This window comes from Pleurodeles waltl, chromosome 11 (assembly GCF_031143425.1).
Source record: "Pleurodeles waltl isolate 20211129_DDA chromosome 11, aPleWal1.hap1.20221129, whole genome shotgun sequence".
Taxonomy (NCBI): domain Eukaryota; kingdom Metazoa; phylum Chordata; class Amphibia; order Caudata; family Salamandridae; genus Pleurodeles; species Pleurodeles waltl.
In genome coordinates this window covers 69,241,600-69,264,866 of record NC_090450.1, presented here as the reverse complement: position 1 = coordinate 69,264,866, position 23,267 = coordinate 69,241,600, and the positions used below count along the sequence as shown (strand labels likewise).

At 42.2% G+C, this 23,267-nt stretch overlaps 1 protein-coding gene across 2 annotated transcripts in view; it reads right to left on the bottom strand.

The window, feature by feature from the left end:
- The window catches only part of USP13 (ubiquitin specific peptidase 13), a 263,270-nt gene that overhangs the window by 178,169 nt on the left and 61,834 nt on the right, over window positions 1-23,267 (bottom strand). For both annotated transcript variants that reach the window (XM_069213085.1, XM_069213086.1), the window contains exons 2-3: window positions 19,968-20,093; window positions 18,188-18,248 (exon numbers count right to left, since the gene is read on the bottom strand). In XM_069213085.1, coding sequence (XP_069069186.1) covers window positions 18,188-18,248; window positions 19,968-20,093 — 187 coding nt within the window. The remainder of the gene's footprint in view (window positions 1-18,187; window positions 18,249-19,967; window positions 20,094-23,267) is intronic.

Below are 23,267 nucleotides of genomic sequence, written 5' to 3'. Positions count from 1 at the left end.
CCAGGACAACACAATATGACAATATTAAAATGGTGACGAGGAGAGTGAAGCATAAGAATAATGCTATCATATTGTCACTAGGATTTATAGACTATTTCCTATCTAAGTCATAATCTGAGCACTGCATGTTAAACTCTAATTCTACCTTTCAGGTTCCCCCGGGAGGACATCAACCCTCATACCTGAGCAAAGGCCTGTAGTCTGCGTTAGCATCTGCAGCGAAGCATTCAGCAATCAGCATACAGTCGTGGTTCCCTGGCTGCAATCTCCCTCTTGACGTGTAATGGAACTAAGAAGTGTTTTTATAATAACAAAGTTAATGTTCTAAGAAAATGTCCCTACGTAAGGATGTGTATTTTCTACGAATGTAGGTGACTAAACTTCTACCACATTCACCGGCAATGTACCAAACTGTAACCTTGACTGAAGCACAAAGTGATCAACAATGTCTTGTTTGAGAGCAAAAGTGCTGGGCTAAGCAAAAACAGTTAGATGAAAATAAAACAAGACCATAAAACTGGTTATTGTAAAAATAATAATGCAAAGCCGAATAAAATATATCTAGGTCAAAGTGCACAGTGGCCTAGTGTGTTAAACTAACGTGCATGGAGCTATAACTAAAATGGCCACCCAACAGTAGAGAGTCTGAAAGGTTTCCCCAGTGGCACTGTCTGGGTGACATCTTGACAATAATGCTGGACTAAAAGGCACTATAATGCAATGTGAAAGAAACTGCCACTAAATGGCATCTACTGCAGTATGGGGAATTCGTTTTTTCTCTCTTTCACAGTAGTTCAGGGGTATAGTTGGATTAAGCGTAGTCTCCCTGATATTGCTCACACTCATGGTGCAATTGAGGCATTTCTCCAATCGGTCTCCTTCACAGTAGGCAGATCCCCCTCCCACTTTATTCTCTACGCCTTGAACAGTTTGGAGCATCTTGGATAACTATCTGATATACTTTTGAGATGTCCCCTCTAACTACTTATTCAATGACCAATTTGGCATCTATTGTATTCAATTTCGTGTGGGGGGCATTCGTCTCTGTTTTGTAGGTGTCAAGTGTGAGTCTTAGTTGCAAGGACCACTGAGTTGATATTCCTCCTCAAGTATCACAAAGGACTTTATATCCCTTCCCAAATATCAGTTAGTTTGTAGATGGAACTACAGTCCCACTTGTTAAACCCTTCTAGGCTTGTTGTTTGCAGCAGCTTCATTCCCTGCCTAACAGAGTTTCCTGCTTAAGCCTACCCACCCATCCTAGTCACTGGTGGGATTTACACTATTAGCCCAAGACCACTTTGGTCATGGCGAGCATTTGGGGAATTGGGTATCCATGTGGAAACCCCCAAAAAACCAGAACTCATGTTGATTTTAATTGGTCTCTCTCAAATCACAAAGACCGGGTTTGTCCTGTCCACAAAAAGCCAATCGCTCACATCAGCATGTGAATCCAGGGAACACCCAGTAACACCGTCTCATATACACCATTCCCATTACTCCTGTATTTACCATTTTGGTCAAATTTGTCAATGGTGGTCCTTGTCGGTTTGCCAACCCACTTAAAGTTGCTCGTGCAGCACTCAACATAGTTTCTATTCTATGACAATATAAACTCCAAAGTATTTAAATCCAAATGTCTTGATCGCCATCCTGATTTGTCAATTAGTGACCTGGCAGTTGTGCATCAGGCCAATTTGCCTCATTTCACCTTTAAACCAGAGGCCTGAATATAAAAACAGAATTTCAATCAGTCTGCACCTTTGCTATTGGGGATAATGTTAAAAACGAGCATTTAAGGTCTTTTGTGTCAATTTACTGCTTGAACTCCCAAACATGTGCATGGCAGTGCTGCGGGAGCTCCAATACCAGTGTGAAACGTAAGGGGAAAGGAGAGCGTCCTTGTCAGGTTCCTCCCCCAATACAAGGGGGTAGTTAATTCTCCCATTTATTTCGTCCAGTGCCAACCAGAGGAAACTTTAACTAAGTGATCCGAAGGCTTTTTCAAGGTCTACCAGCATGAATGTACATGGCCTGGACAGCTCACGTATTTGAGCAAGGGCCATTTGTGCTTGCCCGATGCAGTGCCTCGCCCTTCTACTGGGCGCACATCCATTTTGGGTGGGTGCACAAGCATGTGAACAACCCCGACCTACCAGTTAGCCAGAGATTTTGCGAGAATTATAGTTTCAATATTAATAAGGGTGGTGGTTCAGCATTTGTTACAGGGTTTCCGAGATTTGAGTGGCATTGCCACACTGACAGGCCCCCGCCCACACACACACACACAAACAACAGAAGCAGCAGTATTAAACATTTTTATTTCATATTTGTGCTGGACAGCCGTGAAAAGCCTCACTTGGGCTGCCCCAACTTCCCCTAGCTGTCCACCACTCAGCTCCCAATACTGTGTAGGGACTGTAATGCAATGAACCATCATTCAGGAGCCGCAGGAACACTGGCTGTGTCACAGGCTCTTCACTGCAACCACACACACTATTATTGGGACACGAGGCTTGCAACTGGATTTGTAGTACTGAAGATCAGTGTTCTATTTCAGAGCTGTAGGACGTGAATTTGTGGCCCTCCTTTGTAACAAACTGCTTGGCACCAGCTCTCAGAACAATACAACTGTGCATGTCTGTTAGTCAAGCCGACTCAGGCTTGAATTGGTTGTGTATTGTTCCCTGTCACTCCGACGGTCTGCAGCTGGCAGCGGAGTGTAGGGAATGAAGAGGTGGGCTGATCCTGCTATCAGGCCCATTTTCAACAGTATTTTTAAAAGAACAAAAAGAAATCACTAAAAAAAAAAAAAGAGGTCGGCGACACTCTCTTGGTGCAGATCAAGACGGTTACATATGCTCACCCTTTCAAAGCTCATCGGCCATTTAAGGTTATTGCTAAGCTACCACTCCAAGGTCACAAAAAACGTCACTGTGCTTTCTGCTGTAACCGGTGATGCTCTAAGGAGCTCTAAAATGGTGTTGGTGATGTTTATCACTTTACACACCTCCCAAATATACACATGTATCATGTCTTACACATATCAAATAACCGATGAAGGTAGGGCATTAAATTCAAGTCAGGACCAAGAAGTAATTAAACACAATTCTTTCTTTTTTTTTTTTAAACATATTCAGGGTTGTGTTTTGTTGATCTGGCTACAGGAAGTCTGACCGATCTCACGTCATCATTCTCAAAATGAACATACAAAGAAATATGCAGAAAGGAGCTCTCGGTCAATCCCATTCAGTCATTGGCTTGTTGGTTGAGACCCCTTGTATGTTCTTCATATTTTGAATTTGCATGCGGCATTTAATTCATGTTAGTTTGTTTGCTTCATATATGGGTGTCCTTTGATGCGCTAATAAATGAAAAAAACATTTGTGCACGCCTGTGTTTGCATATGTTAGCACATTAAAGCCACACCTACTGGCTTTGCTAAATACATCAACTGATCAAGCACGTGAGCTTCAGACATCCTGGAAATTCACTGCTGGTGACTGATGGAAAAAAGCAGCTGAGCTGATCATCACTGGCAAAATCTGCTGTAAACCAACACTCTTGGATGGGAGAAACAGCCTGACTGGACAGGCCCCATTTCGATTTAGCTCTGTTACAAACTGAAAACACTTCTCAGAGGGGTATAATTAGATCTCAGGCAGGGTCTGCTAAGAATGCTTAAATAGGATGTTGATTGCATTTCTAGTCTCCCTCTCATGCCTACTTCTCGCCTTGCATCCTTCCCCATTCCTCAGTTAGTTTTAGGAAGTACCACTGCCAATTCTCGTTTCACCGAAATTATATGTTTTGCAAACAGCAATTTTATTTTGCCAAATAAATAATACATCAAGTACAATACGATGTTAGCATGCGAAACCAAATCTTAAAAACAGGCTGCAAAGCAGACAATAAAAGATCGACTGACGGAATATCTACTTTACATAAACACCACCCTACAAAAACGACGTGTACATATGTCCAACAATGGAACACAGATAGTGAAATAACTCAGACATTAAATTGGTGGGAGTTGAGTTTGTCTGAATTTAGGACTTTAAATCAGAGTGAAATATTTTTAAATCACATATTGATTTATGAAGACATCTTCTCGATATAAACAGTTTTGGAGGTGGATAGTCTTTCCACATTTTTACTGTGTTGGTTTACTTTATTCTCAGTAATGCAGAATATTTGTTTAACATACTGCTACCTCCCTTTAACCGTTTGTTTATAATGTCTCCAGATGTGCCTGAAGGTCAATCATTTTGCTCAGGAGAGTAACGGACACGTGTATGAAAGTTTGAAATTGGGAGTTGTTCATTGCAATTCCATGTGAAACGCAATAAGGAATTCGCAATTTCAAATGTATGAAACACTTTTGAGTTTCATTTGTGATTCCCACTGGGTCGCAAATAGACCTACCTCATTAATGTCCATGAGGTAGGTCTCACTTTGCGACCCATTGGGGAATCGCAAAAATCACAGGGATGTTGGCCTGATGGGGTCAGCAAAAAAACATATATTTGATTGCTTTTAAATAAAGCAATCATTTTTTTTAAATGTAGCCCGTTTTCCCTCAAGGAAAACAGAATGCGTTTAAAGAAGAAAATGAAATGTTTTCGTTAAATTTTTTAAGAGCAGGCAGTGGTCCGTGGGACCACTGCCTGCTCTTGAAAAATACTGTTAAAATGTTTTTACAAACATTCACAATGGGGAAGGGGTCCCTTGTGACGCCCAAAACACGCCCCTTCCTATCGTCGAATCACAAAGCCAAACTGCAACGAATCACAATATGGCCTTGGTACATCCCAAAAAGCTTTTTAGCGGTCGCAAATGGCCGATTCTGCGAATTGGACGGCTGTCTCGGGCTGGCCAAACACATATGCACTGTAGGCTCTCTCCAGCCCAGCAACAAGGTTGCACGCCTGGAAAGAACCTGCACAGGCTCCCAGTCTGCCTGGGAGCGCCCTGGCTGGGTGCTCCCAGCCAATACTGATGCTGCTCTGAGCAGCGTCAGGATTGGCCGCAGGGCAGGCTGGGAGCCTGTGCCTGCGGCGCGGCAGAGAACGGAGGAGCGGAACGGCAGCATCCAAGTAAGTGTTTTTTTTTATTTGAACAATTTAATGTATATTACCCCTTCCCCGCTCGCCGCCCCACCCCCGCGAGCTGCTCCTGCCCAAGATGTCAGACAATTATAGTATCAAATAGGTTCTTTCTGCATGATTTTCACAAGGTAAAAATGAGAAAATACACATTATTCTGAGCTTCACACCTCAGACATGGGAAAAACTGTTTTTTTCTACATTATCCCACATTCAATACATCAGAATTCTGATATACCGCACTCTGTAGAACTACTATTTACAGAGTTTGGTATTACTACATGAAAATACCAGCCCGTACAAATGAAGGCCTAAAATGTAACAGAGTATGGGGCATTAAGTCAAGTATACTACAGTCCATATATGACCATCGTTTGAAAACAATGTACATCTTGCTTAGCGCAGCTGAACTGCAGATGTCATACTGTGTCTATCAGATATGTTGTGCAGACGTCAAAAGGTTGGGAACCACTGTTGTAAGGCATAGAATTAGAATAAAGCGATTATTGGTGTGTATGTTTTTCAGCTTGAAAGTCCTATACAACTAAAAAGTCAGTGACAATATGCATGGGCATGTTTCACACAATATTCAGCTGTTGTGCCGCAAAAAACTCAAATTCTTAATGAAAACAGGTAAACAGAATAGTCAGGAAGGGCAGTATTCACTTAAGAGAAAAGAACAGACAGCCATCCAAGAATAGAGTGGGACTCCTTTCAGCCAAATACTTAGAAATAGAGTCTTTGGTGTCTGCTTGTACACACTGATGAGCAATGAAGGGGAAGGGAGTGAGCATGAGTCACAAGTTTATAGTATGGTTGCTATGGTGGAAAGCATGCCCTTGTTGGGAAGAGACGGGTGAATGCCCAGTCATACTGATATAAAAGTATGCTGACCTAGAACTCTGACCACGTTATAAATATTTGGATTTTGCATGCTCACCGTACATAGATGTGTCCTGATGCTGCTGTCAATCATTGGCAGTTGCAAACCCCCTTCCAAATGCCTAACTTTGAGCAGGTTTAGTCCAGATTCTTCTCTCCTGAAACTCTGCAGGTAGGTGCTGTCCAGTACCCAGCCAGTCCTCTTAACAGGAAATGTTTTTGTTACATGCTCCAAGTTCTTTGCTGGGGCTCAGAAATGTCAGTAGGCTAATGTTTTTTGAAGGAAGAAATGAGTTTTGGTGATTCCCTGCCTCCTTTCATGCATAGCCTGAAGGCCCAACCTCGAGGCTGGGCCATCAGGTGAGCCTAAGAGGCTGATAGAGTGTCTTGTGACCTCACCACCAGCCTTTACAAGCCTTTCTCTCAGGGCATCTCAGCTCGGGCATCAAGGCTAATGGCAGAGAGGACAAAGGCAATTGTCTGTTTGGGCCTCCTCGGGTCAAGAAGACTAGAGAGCCAAAAATGTGGCATTTCACAATCACTCACCAGGAAACACTCATCAACACAGCCATGCTCACAAACTCACAGCAAACACACACGTCTCTCTCTCAAAAGGGACAAGGTCACTCTTCACCACTCACTCATCACACACAATCCACTCATATAACACACTCCATTATACTCTTCTACCCCTACATTTACAAACTCTTACACAAACTACAACTCTGTACTAAAACACAAGCAAAACCAAATTTTTGTAATATACCAATAACCCGCAAAGCACATATCCTCAATCTCTCAAACACCCATTCTTTTGAACCCTTTCTTAAACCCTCCATAATATCGACTCACCACACAAACTTACTCTTCTTGTAAAAAAATAAATAGCAACACTTTCAATATTCCCTTCAGTGACAAGGCAACGGTTTCCTCCTACTCGCTTAAACACCTCTTCAACTACTCTCATGATCCACAGAGACTCTCCTCTCACAACTAATCACATTCTCCCTCTCTGTCAACATCCACTACTCACTTGTCCTTTACATTAAAATCTTACACCTACTACAAATATCAGATCATAAAATCACACCGAAACAAGACACATATAAAATTAATCTGATAACCTTATACACTCAAAAAGACCCCAAAATACCTACTCGCATCCAGTTTGGTGTGAATGGCAATATAAATACCACACATTCAAACCCTTCTCCACCTCACACTTTCCAAGAAACAAGGACACCAACTGAGCAATCCATAATCACACAACACTCACTATTCTATCACATTTCAAAATACAGAGGCATAAAACACAGCACTTGTGCTCCACCACCACTCCTCACGCATATACTTTCCACCTCCAACATACGCAAAGGAAGGCAACTCCTTGACACTCTTTATACCCTCCCATCCCCTTGTCTATCACCCAGTAAGCCTATGTTTTAGAGACAACTCCAAAGCCCACCCCCACAATTCCAACCAATCTCACCACCACCCACACACAGACCTGAAAAAATGTCTCCAAAGTCTTTTGGAGTAAGAAAACAATAAGTAAAAAGCATTTTCTATGTCCTGCAACACTTACCAACACCACAAATAGCACACCACATACAACTTCAAAGTACAATACTCACTCTCCTGAATCACAAACTCACACCACCTGCAAAAAACATTCTTTAGACTGCCTACTGATAAATGCTCGTTCCAAAATAAAAAAAAGAAAAAGAATCACATATCTGATCTACTGACAGACACAGCACGTGACATACTCTCAATAACTGAGTCATGGCTAGAGGAAGATACAGCACCAGTATTGCATGTATCAGTTCCACCAGGCTATCAAACTGTGACAAAAAAATGGCATAGGCAAACAAGGAGGTGTCTTAGATGTCATCTTCATGGAAACAAAAAATCTCACCAAAGCCGGTGAGGGTGTGACGCGCTTTGTCAGACACAACCCTACCCAAACCTATTCCATGAAACTTTCTCCTGGATTACAGATGACCACCAAGCAATGGATCATTTCAAGACATATTTCTAAACACAATCTCTAACCTTCTTTCAATAAATTCTTACCTGTTCCTCGTTGACTACCACAACATATAGTTTGACAAGTGTAATATACCAAACCCCAAAACCATCCACACTGGCCTAGACCCACACAACCTACCACAGCTCATTCCCAATTCCACACACATCGCAGGGAATATCTTAGGGGTCATTTTTTTATCAAAGCAGACCCAGCCATATTTCAAAGCATTACCCTGGTTACATGGTCAGACCCTGCCTGGATGCCTTCCAACAGACACCACAGCTTACCCCAGCTAAATCCATCTTAGCCGCAACAACATATTGATCTTGGAACAAGCTAAATTTGGAAGAACTAGAACACCTGCTTACAATGAACAAAGATCTTATCACAATGAACTTTGCACAAACACTCTAGGATGGCTTTGCAAAGCCTTTGATCTCTTAACTCCTCTGAAAACATCTCTTTATTCCATCAAAATCACCTACACAAAAGAAAACATGTTACTTGGAGGAATGTTGAATTAAAAAAGATCAAAAACAATTTGCCCAGCTTCAACTCAACTGGCTCAGAACAAAAAAACCCTCAAGATAAAATAAGCCTACACAGACATGACAGAACATACAAGTGAGCAATAAAACAAAACTAAAAACTATACTATTCCAGCCAAATAAACCACACAAAATGTGCTAATAAAGAATTTTAGAACATGCTCTCAGAATTCTGTAGAGCAAAATGCACAGAAGGAACCAATCCAATTTTGCAAGGTTTTTGAGACATATTGGCAATTCATTATACAAATTTTAAAAAATGTTGGATTTTTTCTAAAAAGCAAAAACAAAAAAGCCCCAACTCATTAGCAATAACCCCCTCCACAGGAAGACTATCACAGCCTCTGCACTCCTTCCAAGAACTATCCAAGCAAGGAAACCAGTCAGCTGCCCACTCACCCTTGCGCTCCTCAAATTTTCAAACAGATTCTTTTAACAATTTCAGGGGCCATTCCGTTCAGAAAACTCTTCAAAAACTCCTGAACAACAGGAGTTTATCAATAAGTCTTCAAAACATACATATGCCTGTTAAATAAATAAACCTAGCCTGGAGTTTTAAAACCCTGACATCTACAGACCTACAGCAACCAGAGCATTCCTGAACAAACTTAAAGGAAGGGCAGCCTTCACCCAGATGTCACAACTGATTGAAGACCATTCCCTACTTTACGACTTCCAAACTGAATTCCATCCAGGAAGAGGTGCTGAATGAGCCCTAGTTTCTAAAAACAGTGGACTCGAATGGGGTTACTGTCCTACATCTCTTGTACCGTTCAGCGGCCTCTGACACAGTTGATCATGGCACACTAATACAAAACTCAAGGAAGCTGGCAACAAGGGCTTAGTTCTCATTTGGACCACATCCTCCCTACACAACAGAACAATTAATATCCTTACTTCTACATTATCTTTAAAATCAGACAGCATAAAAGCAATAGTCACTACGTGGCACCAGTATCAGAAGTGACCAATGGCTTTCAGTCCACCTGCTAGAACTATGAATCCAAAATCTTCAGTTGTCTCCTGGTCGTTGACTAATGGCTGATATAGAGTCTTTTTAAACTGAATGCATCCAAAATGGCCGATGAGCCAGGACCATCGTCAAAAATATCTAGGGACGTATAACACCTCAGAATTACCACGGATGGCAATTCCAAATTGGTTAAGGTAGCCAAATCAAGATGTCTTGCAATGAAATGAAAATGTCACTTACCCAGTGTACATCTGTTCGTGGCATTAGTCGCTGCAGATTCCCATGCTGTGCATAGTCCGCCGTCTGGTGTTGGGTCGGAGTGTTACAAGTTGTTTTTCTTCGAAGAAGTCTTTTCGAGTCACGAGACCGAGGGACTCCTCCTCCTTTGTTTCCATTGCGCATGGGCGTCGACTCCATCTTCGATTGTTTTCCCCGCAGAGGGTGAGGTAGGAGTTGTGTATGTTAGTAATAGTGCCCATGCAATGGAATGAATAAGTATGTACAAAATAAAGTTTAAGTAATATATTTACAAATGTACAAATGTTGAAGATTACTTCCAAACGGCTACAGGCTCCCGGGGAGGCGGGTGGGCGCATGTGAATCTGCAGCGACTAATGCCACGAACAGATGTACACTGGGTAAGTGACATTTTCAGTTCGGTGGCATGTGTAGCTGCAGATACACATGCTGTGCATAGACTAGTAAGCAGTTATCTCCCCAAAAGCGGTGGCTCAGCCTGTAGGAGTGGAAGTAGTTTGAAATAAAGTTCTTAGTACGGCTTGACCTACTGTGGCTTGTTGTGCGGATAGCACGTCTACACAGTAGTGCTTAGTAAATGTGTGAGGCGTAAACCATGTGGCTGCCTTACATATTTCGTTCATTGGAATATTTCCTAGGAAGGCCATGGTAGCGCCTTTCTTTCTGGTTGAGTGTGCCTTTGGTGTAATGGGCAGCTCTCTCTTTGCATTAAGGTAGCAGGTTTGGATACACTTAACTATCCATCTGGCTATACCCTGTTTTGATATTGGGTTTCCTGTATGAGGTTTCTGAAATGCAATAAACGGTTGTTTTGTTTTCCTAATTAGTTTTGTTCTGTCAATGTAGTACATTAGTGCTCTTCTGATGTCTAATGTATGTAGTGCCCTTTCAGCTACTGAGTCTGGCTGTGGAAAGAACACTGGTAGTTCTACTGTTTGATTTAAGTGGAACGGTGAAATAACTTTTGGTAAAAATTTAGGATTGGTTCCTAGAACTACCTTATTTTTGTGTATTTGAATAAAAGGTTCCTGTATAGTAAACGCTTGAATTTCGCTTACTCTTCTTAGAGATGTAATGGCAATGAGAAATGCAACCTTCCACGTTAAGAATTGCATTTCGCAAGAATGCATGGGTTCGAAAGGTGGACCCATGAGTCTTGTTAAGACGATGTTGAGGTTCCATGAAGGAACAGGTGGTGTTCTTGGTGGTATAATTCTTTTTAGGCCTTCCATAAACGCTTTAATGACAGGTATCCTAAATAGTGAAGTTGAATGGGTAATCTGCAGGTATGCAGAAATTGCTGCGAGGTGTATCTTTATGGAAGAGAAGGCCAGATTTGATTTCTGCAAATGTAGTAAGTATCCTACTACATCCTTTGGAGATGCATGTAATGGTTGAACTTGATTACTATGGCAGTAGCAAACAAATCTTTTCCATTTACTTGCATAGCAGTGTCTAGTGGATGGCCTTCTAGCCTGTTTTATGACCTCCATACATTCTTGGGTGAGGTTTAAATGTCCGAATTCTAGGATTTCAGGAGCCAGATTGCTAGATTCAGCGATGCTGGGTTTGGATGCCTGATCTGTTGTTTGTGTTGTGTTAGCAGATCTGGCCTGTTGGGTAGCTTGACATGGGGTACTACTGACAGGTCTAGTAGTGTTGTGTACCAGGGTTGTCTTGCCCATGTTGGTGCTATTAGTATGAGTTTGAGTTTGTTTTGACTCAATTTGTTTACTAGATATGGAAGGAGAGGGAGAGGGGGAAAAGCGTATGCAAATATCCCTGACCAATTCATCCATAGAGCATTGCCTTGAGACTGCCTGTGTGGGTACCTGGATGCAAAGTTTTGGCATTTTGCGTTCTCCTTTGTTGCAAATAGGTCTATTTGAGATGTTCCCCAAATGTGGAAGTAAGTGTTTAGAATTTGGGGGTGAATCTCCCATTCGTGGACTTGTTGGTGATCTCGAGAGAGGTTGTCTGCTAGTTGATTCTGGATCCCTGGAATAAACTGTGCTATTAGGCGAATGTGGTTGTGAATCGCCCATTGCCATATCTTTTGTGCCAGGAGGCACAGCTGTGTCGAGTGTGTTCCCCCCCCGTTTGTTTAGATAATACATTGTTGTCATGTTGTCTGTTTTGACAAGAATGTATTTGTGGGTTATGATGGGTTGAAATGCTTTCAACGCTAGGAATACTGCTAACAATTCGAGGTGATTTATATGCAACTTCGTTTGATGTACGTCCCATTGTCCTTGGATGCTGTGTTGATTGAGGTGTGCTCCCCACCCTGTCATGGAAGCATCTGTTGTTATCACGTATTGTGGCACTGGGTCTTGGAAAGGCCGCCCTTTGTTTAAATTTATACTGTTCCACCATAGAAGCGAGATGTATGTTTGGCGGTCTATCAACACCAGATCTAGAAGGTGACCCTGTGCCTGTGACCATTGCGATGCTAGGGACTGTTGTAAGGGCCTCATGTGCAGTCTTGCGTTTGGGACAATGGCTATGCATGAAGACATCATGCCTAGGAGTTTTAATACCATCTTTGCATGTATTTTTTGTGTCGGATACATGGCTTGTATAACCTTGTAAAAATGTTGAACCCTTTGTGGACTTGGAGTGGCTATCCCCTTTGTTGTGTCGATTGTCGCTCCTAAGTATTGCTGTGTTTTGCACGGCAGAATGTGTGATTTTGCATAGTTGATGGAGAAACCGAGTTTGTAGAGGGTTTGTATGACATACTCTGTGTGGTGTGAACACTTTGTTAGGGAGTTGGTTTTGATTAGCCAATCGTCTAGGTAGGGGAACACGTGTATTTGCTGCCTTCTGATATGTGCAGCTACTACTGCTAGGCATTTTGTAAATACTCTTGGTGCGGTTGTTATACCGAACGGCAACACTTTGAATTGGTATTGTATTCCCTTGAATACGAACCTTAGGTATTTCCTGTGCGAGGGATGTATTGGTATGTGGAAATACGCGTCTTTTAGATCTAAGGTTGTCATATAGTCTTGTTGTTTTAGCAGTGGTAATACGTCTTGTAGCGTGACCATGTGAAAGTGTTCCGATTTGATGTAGATGTTTAGTGTTCTGAGATCTAAGATTGGTCTCAGTGTTTTGTCTTTTTTTGGTATTAGAAAGTACAGTGAGTAAACTCCTGTGTTCCTTTGTGTACGTGGTACAAGTTCTATTGCGTCCTTTTGCAGTAATGCCTGAACTTCTAATTCCAGAAGGTCTAAATGCTGTTTTGACATGTTTTGTGTTTTTGGTGGGACATTTGGAGGGATTTGGAGAAATTCTATGCAATAACCATGTTGGATAATTGCTAAGACCCAAGTGTCTGTTGTTATTTCCTCCCAAGCTTTGTAGAATTGGCTTAGTCTTCCCCCCACTGGTGTTGTGTGAAGGGGTTGAATGACTTGTGAGTCACTGTTTGGTTGTAGGGGTTTTGGGACCTTGAAATTTTCCCCGGTTTCTAGGGAATTGTCCCCCTCTGTACTGGCCCCGAAAGCCTCCCCTTTGGTACTGTCCCTGGTAGGTAGACGGTGTTGATTGTGAGGTGCTGGCTTGTGTGGCTTGACCCCTAAACCCCCCTCTGAGGGTGTTCTGCGAAATGTGCCAAAAGTGCCACTGCCCTGCGGGGAATAGAGTGCGCCCATGGCCTTGGCTGTGTCAGTGTCCTTTTTCAATTTCTCAATCGCCGTGTCCACATCGTGTCCAAACAATTGTTGTTCGTTGAACGGCATATTGAGCACTGTCTGTTGTATCTCGGGTTTAAACCCGGATGTGCGCAACCATGCGTGCCGTCTTATGGTTACTGCAGTATTTATTGTTCTTGCAGCTGTATCCGCTGCATCCATAGAGAAGCGTATTTGGTTATTAAAGATATTTTGTCCCTCCTCAACTACTTGTTTTGCCCATTTCTGTAATTCTTTGGGTAGATGCTCGATGAGATGCTGCATCTCATCCCAATGGGCTCTGTCATATCGCGCTAGGAGCGCCTGAGAGTTCGCGATGCGCCACTGGTTTGCAGCTTGTACAGCAACCCTTTTTCCAGCTGCGTCGAACTTGCGGCTCTCTTTGTCCGGAGGTGGGGCGTCGCCTGATGTGTGCGAGTTGGCTCTCTTGCGAGCTGCCCCTACTACAACTGAATCTGGTGGCAGTTGTGATGTGATAAAAGCAGGGTGTGTGGGCGGTGCTTTATATTTTTTCTCCACCCGTGGAGTTATCGCTCTGCTTTTGACAGGATCTTTAAAGATCTGTTTTGCGTGCCTTAGCATTCCCGGGAGCATAGGCAGGCTTTGATAGGTGCTATGGGTGGAGGAGAGGGTGTTGAAAAGGAAGTCATCCTCGACAGGTTCTGAGTGTAACGACACGTTATGGAACTCTGCTGCCCTAGCTACCACCTGTGCATACGCTGTGCCGTACTCGGGTGGTGAGGGCTTGGTAGGGTACGACTCAGGACTATTGTCTGATACTGGGGCGTCATATAGGTCCCAAGCGTCCTGGTCATCTTGGCTCATGTTGGTATGAGCTGGTGAATGTGACGGAGTTTGTGCCGGTGATGTATGAGTTACAGGTGGAGGAGAGGGTGGTGGAGTTACTTTCTTCACCACTTTTGCTTGTGGTGTTTGTTCTTGAGTTTGGAACTCGAGTCTCCTTTTCCTCCTGATTGGGGGAAGAGTGCTGATCTTCCCTGTCCCACTCTGTATGAAGATCCGCTTCTGGGTGTGGTCTACGTCAGTAGATTGTAACTCTTCTTCAAATCTGTGTTTGCGCATTTGAGAGGACAGTGATTGTTCCTCTGAATACGAGCTGGCAGTCGGTTCGGTTGCAGGGCGTTTTGCCACCGAAACTGTGTCTTTGCTTGTTTTCGGCTCCGAGGAGAATTTTCTCTTTTTTGTAGTCGAGCTTTCTGGGCGTCGATCATCCTCGGTGCCGCTGTCTCTGCGTCGAGCAGCTTCGGTTCCGCTGTCTCGGCGTCGACCCTTTTCGGCAGCACTTTCTCGGTCCCGAGATTGCTGCGTGCCTGTGTCTCGACCCGAGTCGGACGATCTCGGCACCAGTTCGCCCTTTTTCGGTGCCGATGGACGGTCACCTATTTTATGGGTTGAGCCATGGCCTGTTGGCAGTGGCGTCCCCTGGGCCTTGTCTGTTTTCCCGTGTGGTGCTTGTTTCGACGTCTTACTCACGGTTTCTTCGACGTCGAACTCCTCCGAGTCCGATTCATGGATGGAGAAGGCTTCCTCTTCTTCTCCTTGTTCCTCGAACCCACGTTGTCCTGTCGGCGTGGACGCCATTTGCAACCTTCTGGCTCTTCGGTCACGGAGCGTCTTTCGGGACCGGAACGCACGACAGGCCTCACACTTCTCTTCCTTGTGCTCGGGCGACAGGCACAAGTTACAGACCAAATGTTGGTCTGTATACGGATATTTGCTGTGGCATTTAGGACAGAATCGGAACGGGGTCCGTTCCATCGGTGTCGATTTTACACGCGGTCGGGCCGACCAGGCCCTGACGGGGGGTCGAAGTTACCCCGAAGGGCTACCGGAGCTCTTCACGATTCGGTGTCGATTCTATCTAACCCGATACCGAACGAAACAATACCGACGTAGTTTTCTGAAGTTTTGACTATCTTTCCGTCCCGAAACCCGGAGCGAAAAGGAACACGTCCGAACCCGATGGCGGAAAAAAAACAATTGAAGATGGAGTCGACGCCCATGCGCAATGTAAACAAAGGAGGAGGAGTCCCTCGGTCTCGTGACTCGAAAAGACTTCTTCGAAGAAAAACAACTTGTAACACTCCGACCCAACACCAGACGGCGGACTATGCACAGCATGTGTATCTGCAGCTACACATGCCACTGAACACTTGATTACGTTAATGGTCCACATCACAGCTCACCTTTACCAATTATGAGAAGATTACAGGGAATTCAAAACTCTGCGTCTAGACTCCTCCTATTGGTATCATAAGAAGTCTGTTGCTAAAGTTCTTCATGTGCCATAAGCAAACATCTCTATTGCATTGAAGGCCCTCCACTGGTTGCCAGTTGCTAGAAGATCCTCCTATCCTCCTTCAGGCTCCTTAGTATCACCCACCAAGCAATATATGGCAAAGGTCCACTTTTCATCAGGAAGAAAATCGCAAAATACACGCAAGATAGAAACTTATGCTTTACTGCAGCATACAAAAAAAAAACATTAGTGGAACATCTTTCTCTGTTCAAGCAGCCAAACAATAGAATTCTTTACCCATAAACATAAGATCGACCGAAAATCATCTCAGTTTCGGAATATTAGTTAAGAGCAGGCTATTCCCTACATACCACTATACTCACAACACAACAGTAATTACAAGATATTAAAACCTTGCTGCATGCAGGTGTGTGTGTGTACATATATATATATATATACACATATATATTCACTGAAAAAAATGAAGGTTGTAGTAACGGTATAGTTAGGGGAATTTGTCAGTGACAACATTAACGTTTTGAACTAAAAAAAAAAAAAAAAGAAATTCCCTATAACGTGCAGCCCCACCAAGGACTGACTGCTTATGACCCCACATATGAGCTGTTCTATGACAAAATTTATGCCATTACTGATGACATCCTAAATTACTTCATTTATGACATCCAGACCTGTATCCAGCAACGCCCATATAACCAAGACCACGGCATGCGGCCCCTGTCTCCAGACTGATTTCAGTCCAGGGACCCCAGAGCCTGGGCAATGTTTATGGGGAGGGGCATACGGCCACCCTCCCAGGCTGACTTTGAGGTGTTAGGTCATAACTAAACTACACTAAACTCCTTTTAATGGAAACTGGGGCCAATTATGGTGATATTTTTGGATTCAGTATGGTACTTTCTGTGCAAAAGTAATGTATTAATGCATATATATGAATTGTTTAAAATTCATGTCGTCTAAAGTGTCAATGTTTATTTGTTTTTAGGAAAACTCATGTACTTACAACTTATGTGAACTTTAATCAAGAACCAATGAAATATTCTAACTGTGCTGAAGAAGGTGGTTTCTATTAAATTAACCAACTGAAACACAGCAACGAGCGAAACAGGCTCATTTCACACCTAGCATTAGAAATCTTTACAAAAGATGGGTGAGAGAAAGTGTCAATTTTATATGTATGAATTACATAATTCTTTGTACTTTATACATTCAGTGGTGTTTCTTTGTCACTTATATCTTGTACTTTTTCTGTTATGTATATAATGTAATAGCTATATTGGAATATATTCATATATATTTTTTTTTTTTTTTTTTTTTTCTTTTTTTTTTTTGGTCTGTTCAGCAGAGTCCTTTTGCACAGTTTGCCCTTAAGTCAGTCTTTAATTCGGCTAGTGACATTTTATTGTTTTCCTTTTTCTCCTTCACCATGTCCCCTTGTTTTTTAAGGGGTCGCTCTCTTTTGTTTCTTGCATTCTCCCAATAACTATGTCCAGGAGCCACTAGGACCATGATAAAATACAGGCAGTCATGTTCAGCAGGAGTTTCTAAAGTTTGATTCTCCTCCCCGCGATCACAGATAACAGAAAAGAGATCTTCAGGAACTCAGGTAAGTTGTTGAAATGACCCTGAGTGGCGCAGTTGTGGAGGACTTGAAGCCAAGAAATACTTATTGCATAGTTGCTCAGTGATTACTTACTTTCCCAAATGTCTTTGAAAGATTTATCATAATTCGGCTACTGATTATCGTGAGCAGAAAATGCAGGTATTTCAAATGGTGCAGTGTACCCACTTCACTCCATACACCAGCCCAAGGAGATATTTTTCAAATTTTCAATTGACTTTGGTGCATTGAATGCCCTATCAGCACGGCTCCTGCTTTATTTGAAATTTTTGGTGTCAAATTGCAAATAATGTCCATATTTTAAGGAATATTCAGCTAGGCATTTTATTTGAAATGCCTTTGCTAAGGTTTTCATTCAACTAATAGCAGAGGAGCGTGTGCCTGAGCAGATCATGTCTCCAAACAAGTGATGACTCTAAACCATATTTACACTTTACATGGGTGATACTGTGTGGTGCTGTTATGTTTTGCCTGTCTGTAAATGTCGTACACCTTTGAGGGGTTTCTGTCTTTGCTTCATATGCACTAACACAGCATTGATTTTATGATTCTCATTCCTAACGTCATAGAGTCCTTCTAGGTAACAAGGTGTGAGATCCCAGCAACTGCGCTCACCAGCAGCTTCTGATCGATTCTGGGGAGCAAGGCACAAGGGTGCCTGTGGTTACATAGATTTTCACAATAAGTGTTATGTACAAACAAATATGCATTTCAAATCATAAGAACATTAACACTTCATCGTGTCTACAAATTAGTGGATGTTGTAACAATTTAAAACTACATTTACTTTACCTAAAAAGACCTTGCCATTCTTCCGTTTTGGTAAAGTTCCGCCACATGCCCCGGGTGCTTTCTAAAATCATAGAAGACACACAACATTAAACCCGAGAAGCAGAATGAACGACAAAACACTGTATGCACAGACGGCACTATTTGTCAACAATCGTGTGAGAGCTGAAGAAAACTATACATATATTGTGTGTGTGTGTGTGTGTGTATGTATGTGTGTGTGTGTGTGCACACACACACACACACAATGCCTCATCATGCCCATTGGCTAGATGGCGAGAGAGCGGTTACCATCGGAATCAAAAGATTTACTGAGCCACAACACTACCCTTCAGAGCTGGTGTTTCCTCAGCAGTCACAAGGACATTCAATAAACTGGAGGAAAGTGGTCTGAATTGGAGGCGGAACGGGCAAACACATCCTCAGTAGCCACTCAGCAGAAGAGAAGCAACACTAAACTTTTACATATGCACTGGATGATTTCCTTACTTTTGACAAATCAAGATGTATCCACTCTTCACAGACAGCCTTTCATGGAATCATGGTTTAACCAGCAAAATTAACGCTCCATTTAACATGATCTTTTGTACTGAATTATTGGACTATTTCACAAGTTACTAATTGGAATTTCAAGTAAAAGCCTGTGATATTTTTTTATTGCAAAACTGTGCTATAAAATGAACCATTTGCCTCGATTTATTTAACATTTTGGTGGAGGGAGAACAATCTCCAGCCTTTTTTGGGAAGGTCAGTCCGGGCAGCTAGGATTGTTCACTCAATGTGTCCAGGAATTCCCAGGGATGCCTGTAGCTCCTAGTTCATGTCTGCAGCCTGCACCCACTCCAGGTTTTGGTCTGGCTGGAGACCACTGACTGCCATGTTGGCAATATCAGAGCGCTAATAAAGTGAGCTGCCCTTGACACTGTCAAGCAAATGATCCTTGTTGACCTTCTGGCACATGTAGGGTTTGGGTGTTCACACCTAACTGGGAAAACATGTTTTATAATAGATCACATCAAATAAGGTCCATTATCATATCAGCGGGTCACATAACCCGTTTGAATTCAGCTAAGACTTCCCCATCGCCCATCCCCTTTAATGTTTAGGTTTATCCACTGCCTAAAGGTTTATCAGTGTATGGATTTCAAGTTTATATAGAAGCAAACAACATTTAAGCTTCTTTTAGAGTTGATGGTGATATCTGCTCCATAGCCTCAAAACAATAACAATCAACATTTGGAAAAAGTCTAACTTTCTCAAGTTCACTTGAAATAAAAATGTGATTTAAAAACACCCATGAAACGGACACCTCTGACCAGATCAACTGTCTTCGGCCCCTTTGGCCAAGTGCCTGACCTTCCTAATCAATGTGTAGTTGGTATTTGTATCTCACATAAACAAGGCATGTAAGAGTTGCTTATCTCATCTGAAGATACCCCAATACATGCACACTTCTGTTTGAAGAACCCCAGTACCTCATTACGTTTTAAAAATATTTGTGTAGTGTTTTTATGCTTTGGAGCTGCTGTAATGACAAAGGACTGGTTTAGATTTTGGGGGACAGGTTACTTTGTCATACATGTGATGGTTATCACGTCCGCTGTATTACAATTTCCATAGGATATAATGAAAACGTAATTCAACAGACGGGATATCCGTCACATTTGTGACAGAGTAACCCCATCCGCCAGGATCTAAATCAGGGCCACAGTTTGGCTACAACAGTCATAAAAAATACAATGGACTAACAAGGGCAATCTGGAAAGTAAAAAACATTTCTCACCGGTCTTGCGTGTCTCTTAAGGTGCATATATACACATTGGCCTGTCTTTCTGTAGTGCCTTTCGATGTGTTCCCTTCCAAATCCCAAAAAAGTACTCATGCACACATATAGACCTCCATCAGACTCCTAGAAAGAAAAACAAAGTGTTACAGCAGCATAACAAGGGACAAGCAAAGCAAGCAGACAAGCAAGACTGACAATCCAGAACTGGAAATGACAGTCACCCAAATAAGGTCCGTTAATACCCAATCATTCACATAAAAGTAACCCTTAAGTTTTTGCACAAATCAGCATGTCTGCAACACACAAAAAGTTACTGCATTAACATTAGGATAAACTATTTAAAAAAAAACATTTTTCAAACCAATAGATCTGGCTCTTTGTTAGGGAAAGTGTTAAGGAATAGTTAAGTTACTGTGCATGTGTAGTGTTATCAGCTGTCTTTGGAAAGATACTTCCAAACCAATATGGAATCTGGGAGTAGGACTCTTTGCTGAACAGGCCTCGAAGAAATAGGCTGTACCCTGAGATGATAGAAAGAAGTTTGTATTGTTCACGAAGCTCTTTATGGTGAAAATGAGACACTTAAAATAGTGAATGAAATAGTGCGGCAGTGAATGCTACGAGCAGGATGTTGGAGGCCGGTCAGAGCTGGGTTCCCAATGTCCCCCTGCATACAACACTAATGCTAGTGGAGGAATGCTGACATTACATGCAAGGCTGTGTCCAAAGTATTTTTTGGATTTCAGCAAGTTTGGCTAGAAAGTGAACTTACAGAACGCTACGCAGCAGATAAATAGTGAACACTGCTGGGCGTAGATGTCAAGTGGAATAAAAATGTAGAGGGAGCAAGAAAAATAGTGGTAGATGAGGTACAAGGGCCTGCACCCCTCATGTTCTTCTACTGTGAAAAATAACAAAAAACATAGAAGAGTGCATCACAAATAAACATGTTACAAAGTTACATAAGGGTGCAGATGACATTGTGAATCGCGTGTTGATGAAGAAAGGGACTTATATTTTGTAGACAACAACTACAGTGGCAGAGACAGCGGTGTGGCATCTGCTGAATATATCAATGGAGCATAAAAAGCCAAAAGGTCTGGCTGGTAAATTATTTTGTTTTAGCAAATGATAACATACTGTAGAATTGACTTGTTGTTACAGGTGCATGTTCTTTTTTTAAAGATTCGAAATCCTTATGTAAGTTGGTATATAAATGTGTGAACATTGATTTATATGCAGAACACAAGAGACAACCGCTTCTGTGACAGGTGGAGCGAAAATGGCCAAACTCATATCTGTGGTCACTACCATGCTTTATCGGCAGCAAATCTGACAGATCAGTGTAATGACGTTCTACGGAGCCCAAACACCTCATGTGCCCTATTGAGACACTCCAGTTCTTGTTAAAGCCCCCCCTACCTCCACGTTCAGGAGCTCTGTGAAGAGCCAGTCTATTTATCTCAAAAATGGAAACAATCTATGAAGATATCAAAAAGGAACCGCTTCCTCCGGATCCATCCACACCATCTCACTCCAGCCTACCTTTGTCTGCCACCTGGGCAGTCATCAGCTGTCTAAAACAGACAAGACTGTCAACCCTAGGTACATTTAAATCAGGAGCTTCAGGCCTATGTCCTGTAACTTTTCATTACTCGTGTGCCCCAATGCTACTAGCTCTGTCACAAGCCAACAAAGGCAATCCCTGTCTAATGCATAGTTTGTTATTCAACTGAGATATCCTTTCTGCAAGGACATTTTGGGACAATGCTTTCATATGTTCACGCTCCACTCATAAGTACCTACTGCCCCCCCCCAATCAAACCCAGTTAGCGAGAAGGATGCTCTCTCCACCTGTTTTGAGGCAACTATGGAACAAGCTTCCCCTACAAAGGAAATCCATTTTTAGGAAACTTCTTAAACTCTATTCTGTTCAGTGCTTTCTTGTTGTTTAGTGTTACTTCAGCTGTCGAGAGAATAATTTTTTATTTGTCACCCTGTCCTTAGTGCCAAGATGCCTCCAAGGTGAATATGCGCTACAAGATTAAATGGAACAGAATTGCACATTTTGAAAAAGAAAGCAGAAGTTTCTGAAATGTAATGGAAAAGAAAGGGTAATTGAGTGTACCAGCATTATACAATGAAGCCAATATTTATGCCTGCATGTATAGCTGTAAAGCAGGAGTTAATTACACTTTGAAAATGGATATACTTAGAGTGTATGAATTAGTGTGTCAACAGGAGTTACTTTGCAATAGTATGGCAATAATTTGTTTTATTTGTGTTTATTCTCAAATTAACAAAGATAGAGAATGATTTCTTAGAATGTTTACAAAAAAACGTGTTAGTGAAAATACTGTATGGCATTTGTGCAAAGCAAATTGTTCAAGGCAGGTTGGTTCTTATTAATTGGTACATACACGCATAAAAAAGGCATTCAATGTTTTTCTTTTTTATATTTAGGTAGCAGCGCATCACACTCTAGCTGCCTTTGGAAGCTCTCCCTCGAGTTGCTCTGCTTCACTCCTGGTTGCCACAACAGGGCAGGCCTGGCGCACACACTTCCAGTGTGACTGACAGATCCGTCGGGCCTTTAATATCTAGGTATAGCATGCATCTTGCTGCTTTGTGATTACAGGACCTGAGCTGTCAATCACACACAGTGTGGCGCATGGTCTCTTTGGTTTTATAACACTGCTGGAGAGCACTAGGCGTCGAATTTTATGGATGTTAGCTTTGACAATGTGTAATCTATAAAGCATTGCTTAAAAACAAAATTTCAAAAAGTCAAAATATTGAAGAATAAGCATACATCGTATGGTATGTCAAAACTGTACATTGAATTCAGTGTTTTTAATTTTTATAAATGGCTTATTTAATTTTTTTAATACTTTTCAATCGGTAAATTGGGCATGATTAAAAAAATAATAATAATAATAAGGACCTGTGATGATGTACAGGAAAATGATTGCCAAGGTTGAATTTCCTTTCTACAGTTTTTAAACATTTGGTCTTATGCAGTTTACCAGGTAGCACATATATGGGCCTCCACGAGAAGTGTCCCGCTAAGTAGAACATTTGCATTAGACGCCAGCTGAGTGCATCAAATGGTCCTTAACCAAACCCCATGAAAGCCTTTGCATGCCAAAGATTGTAGTTTCACATAATACTGGGAATGCAGAAAATGAACAAAAACAACTGGTTAAAGACTGCTTTTCAGCCATACCTCGGTAAAAATACCCCCATTGCTGTGCTTTTATAGACAAGCTGGGAGGGAGTTGGGGAGCAATGCAGCGT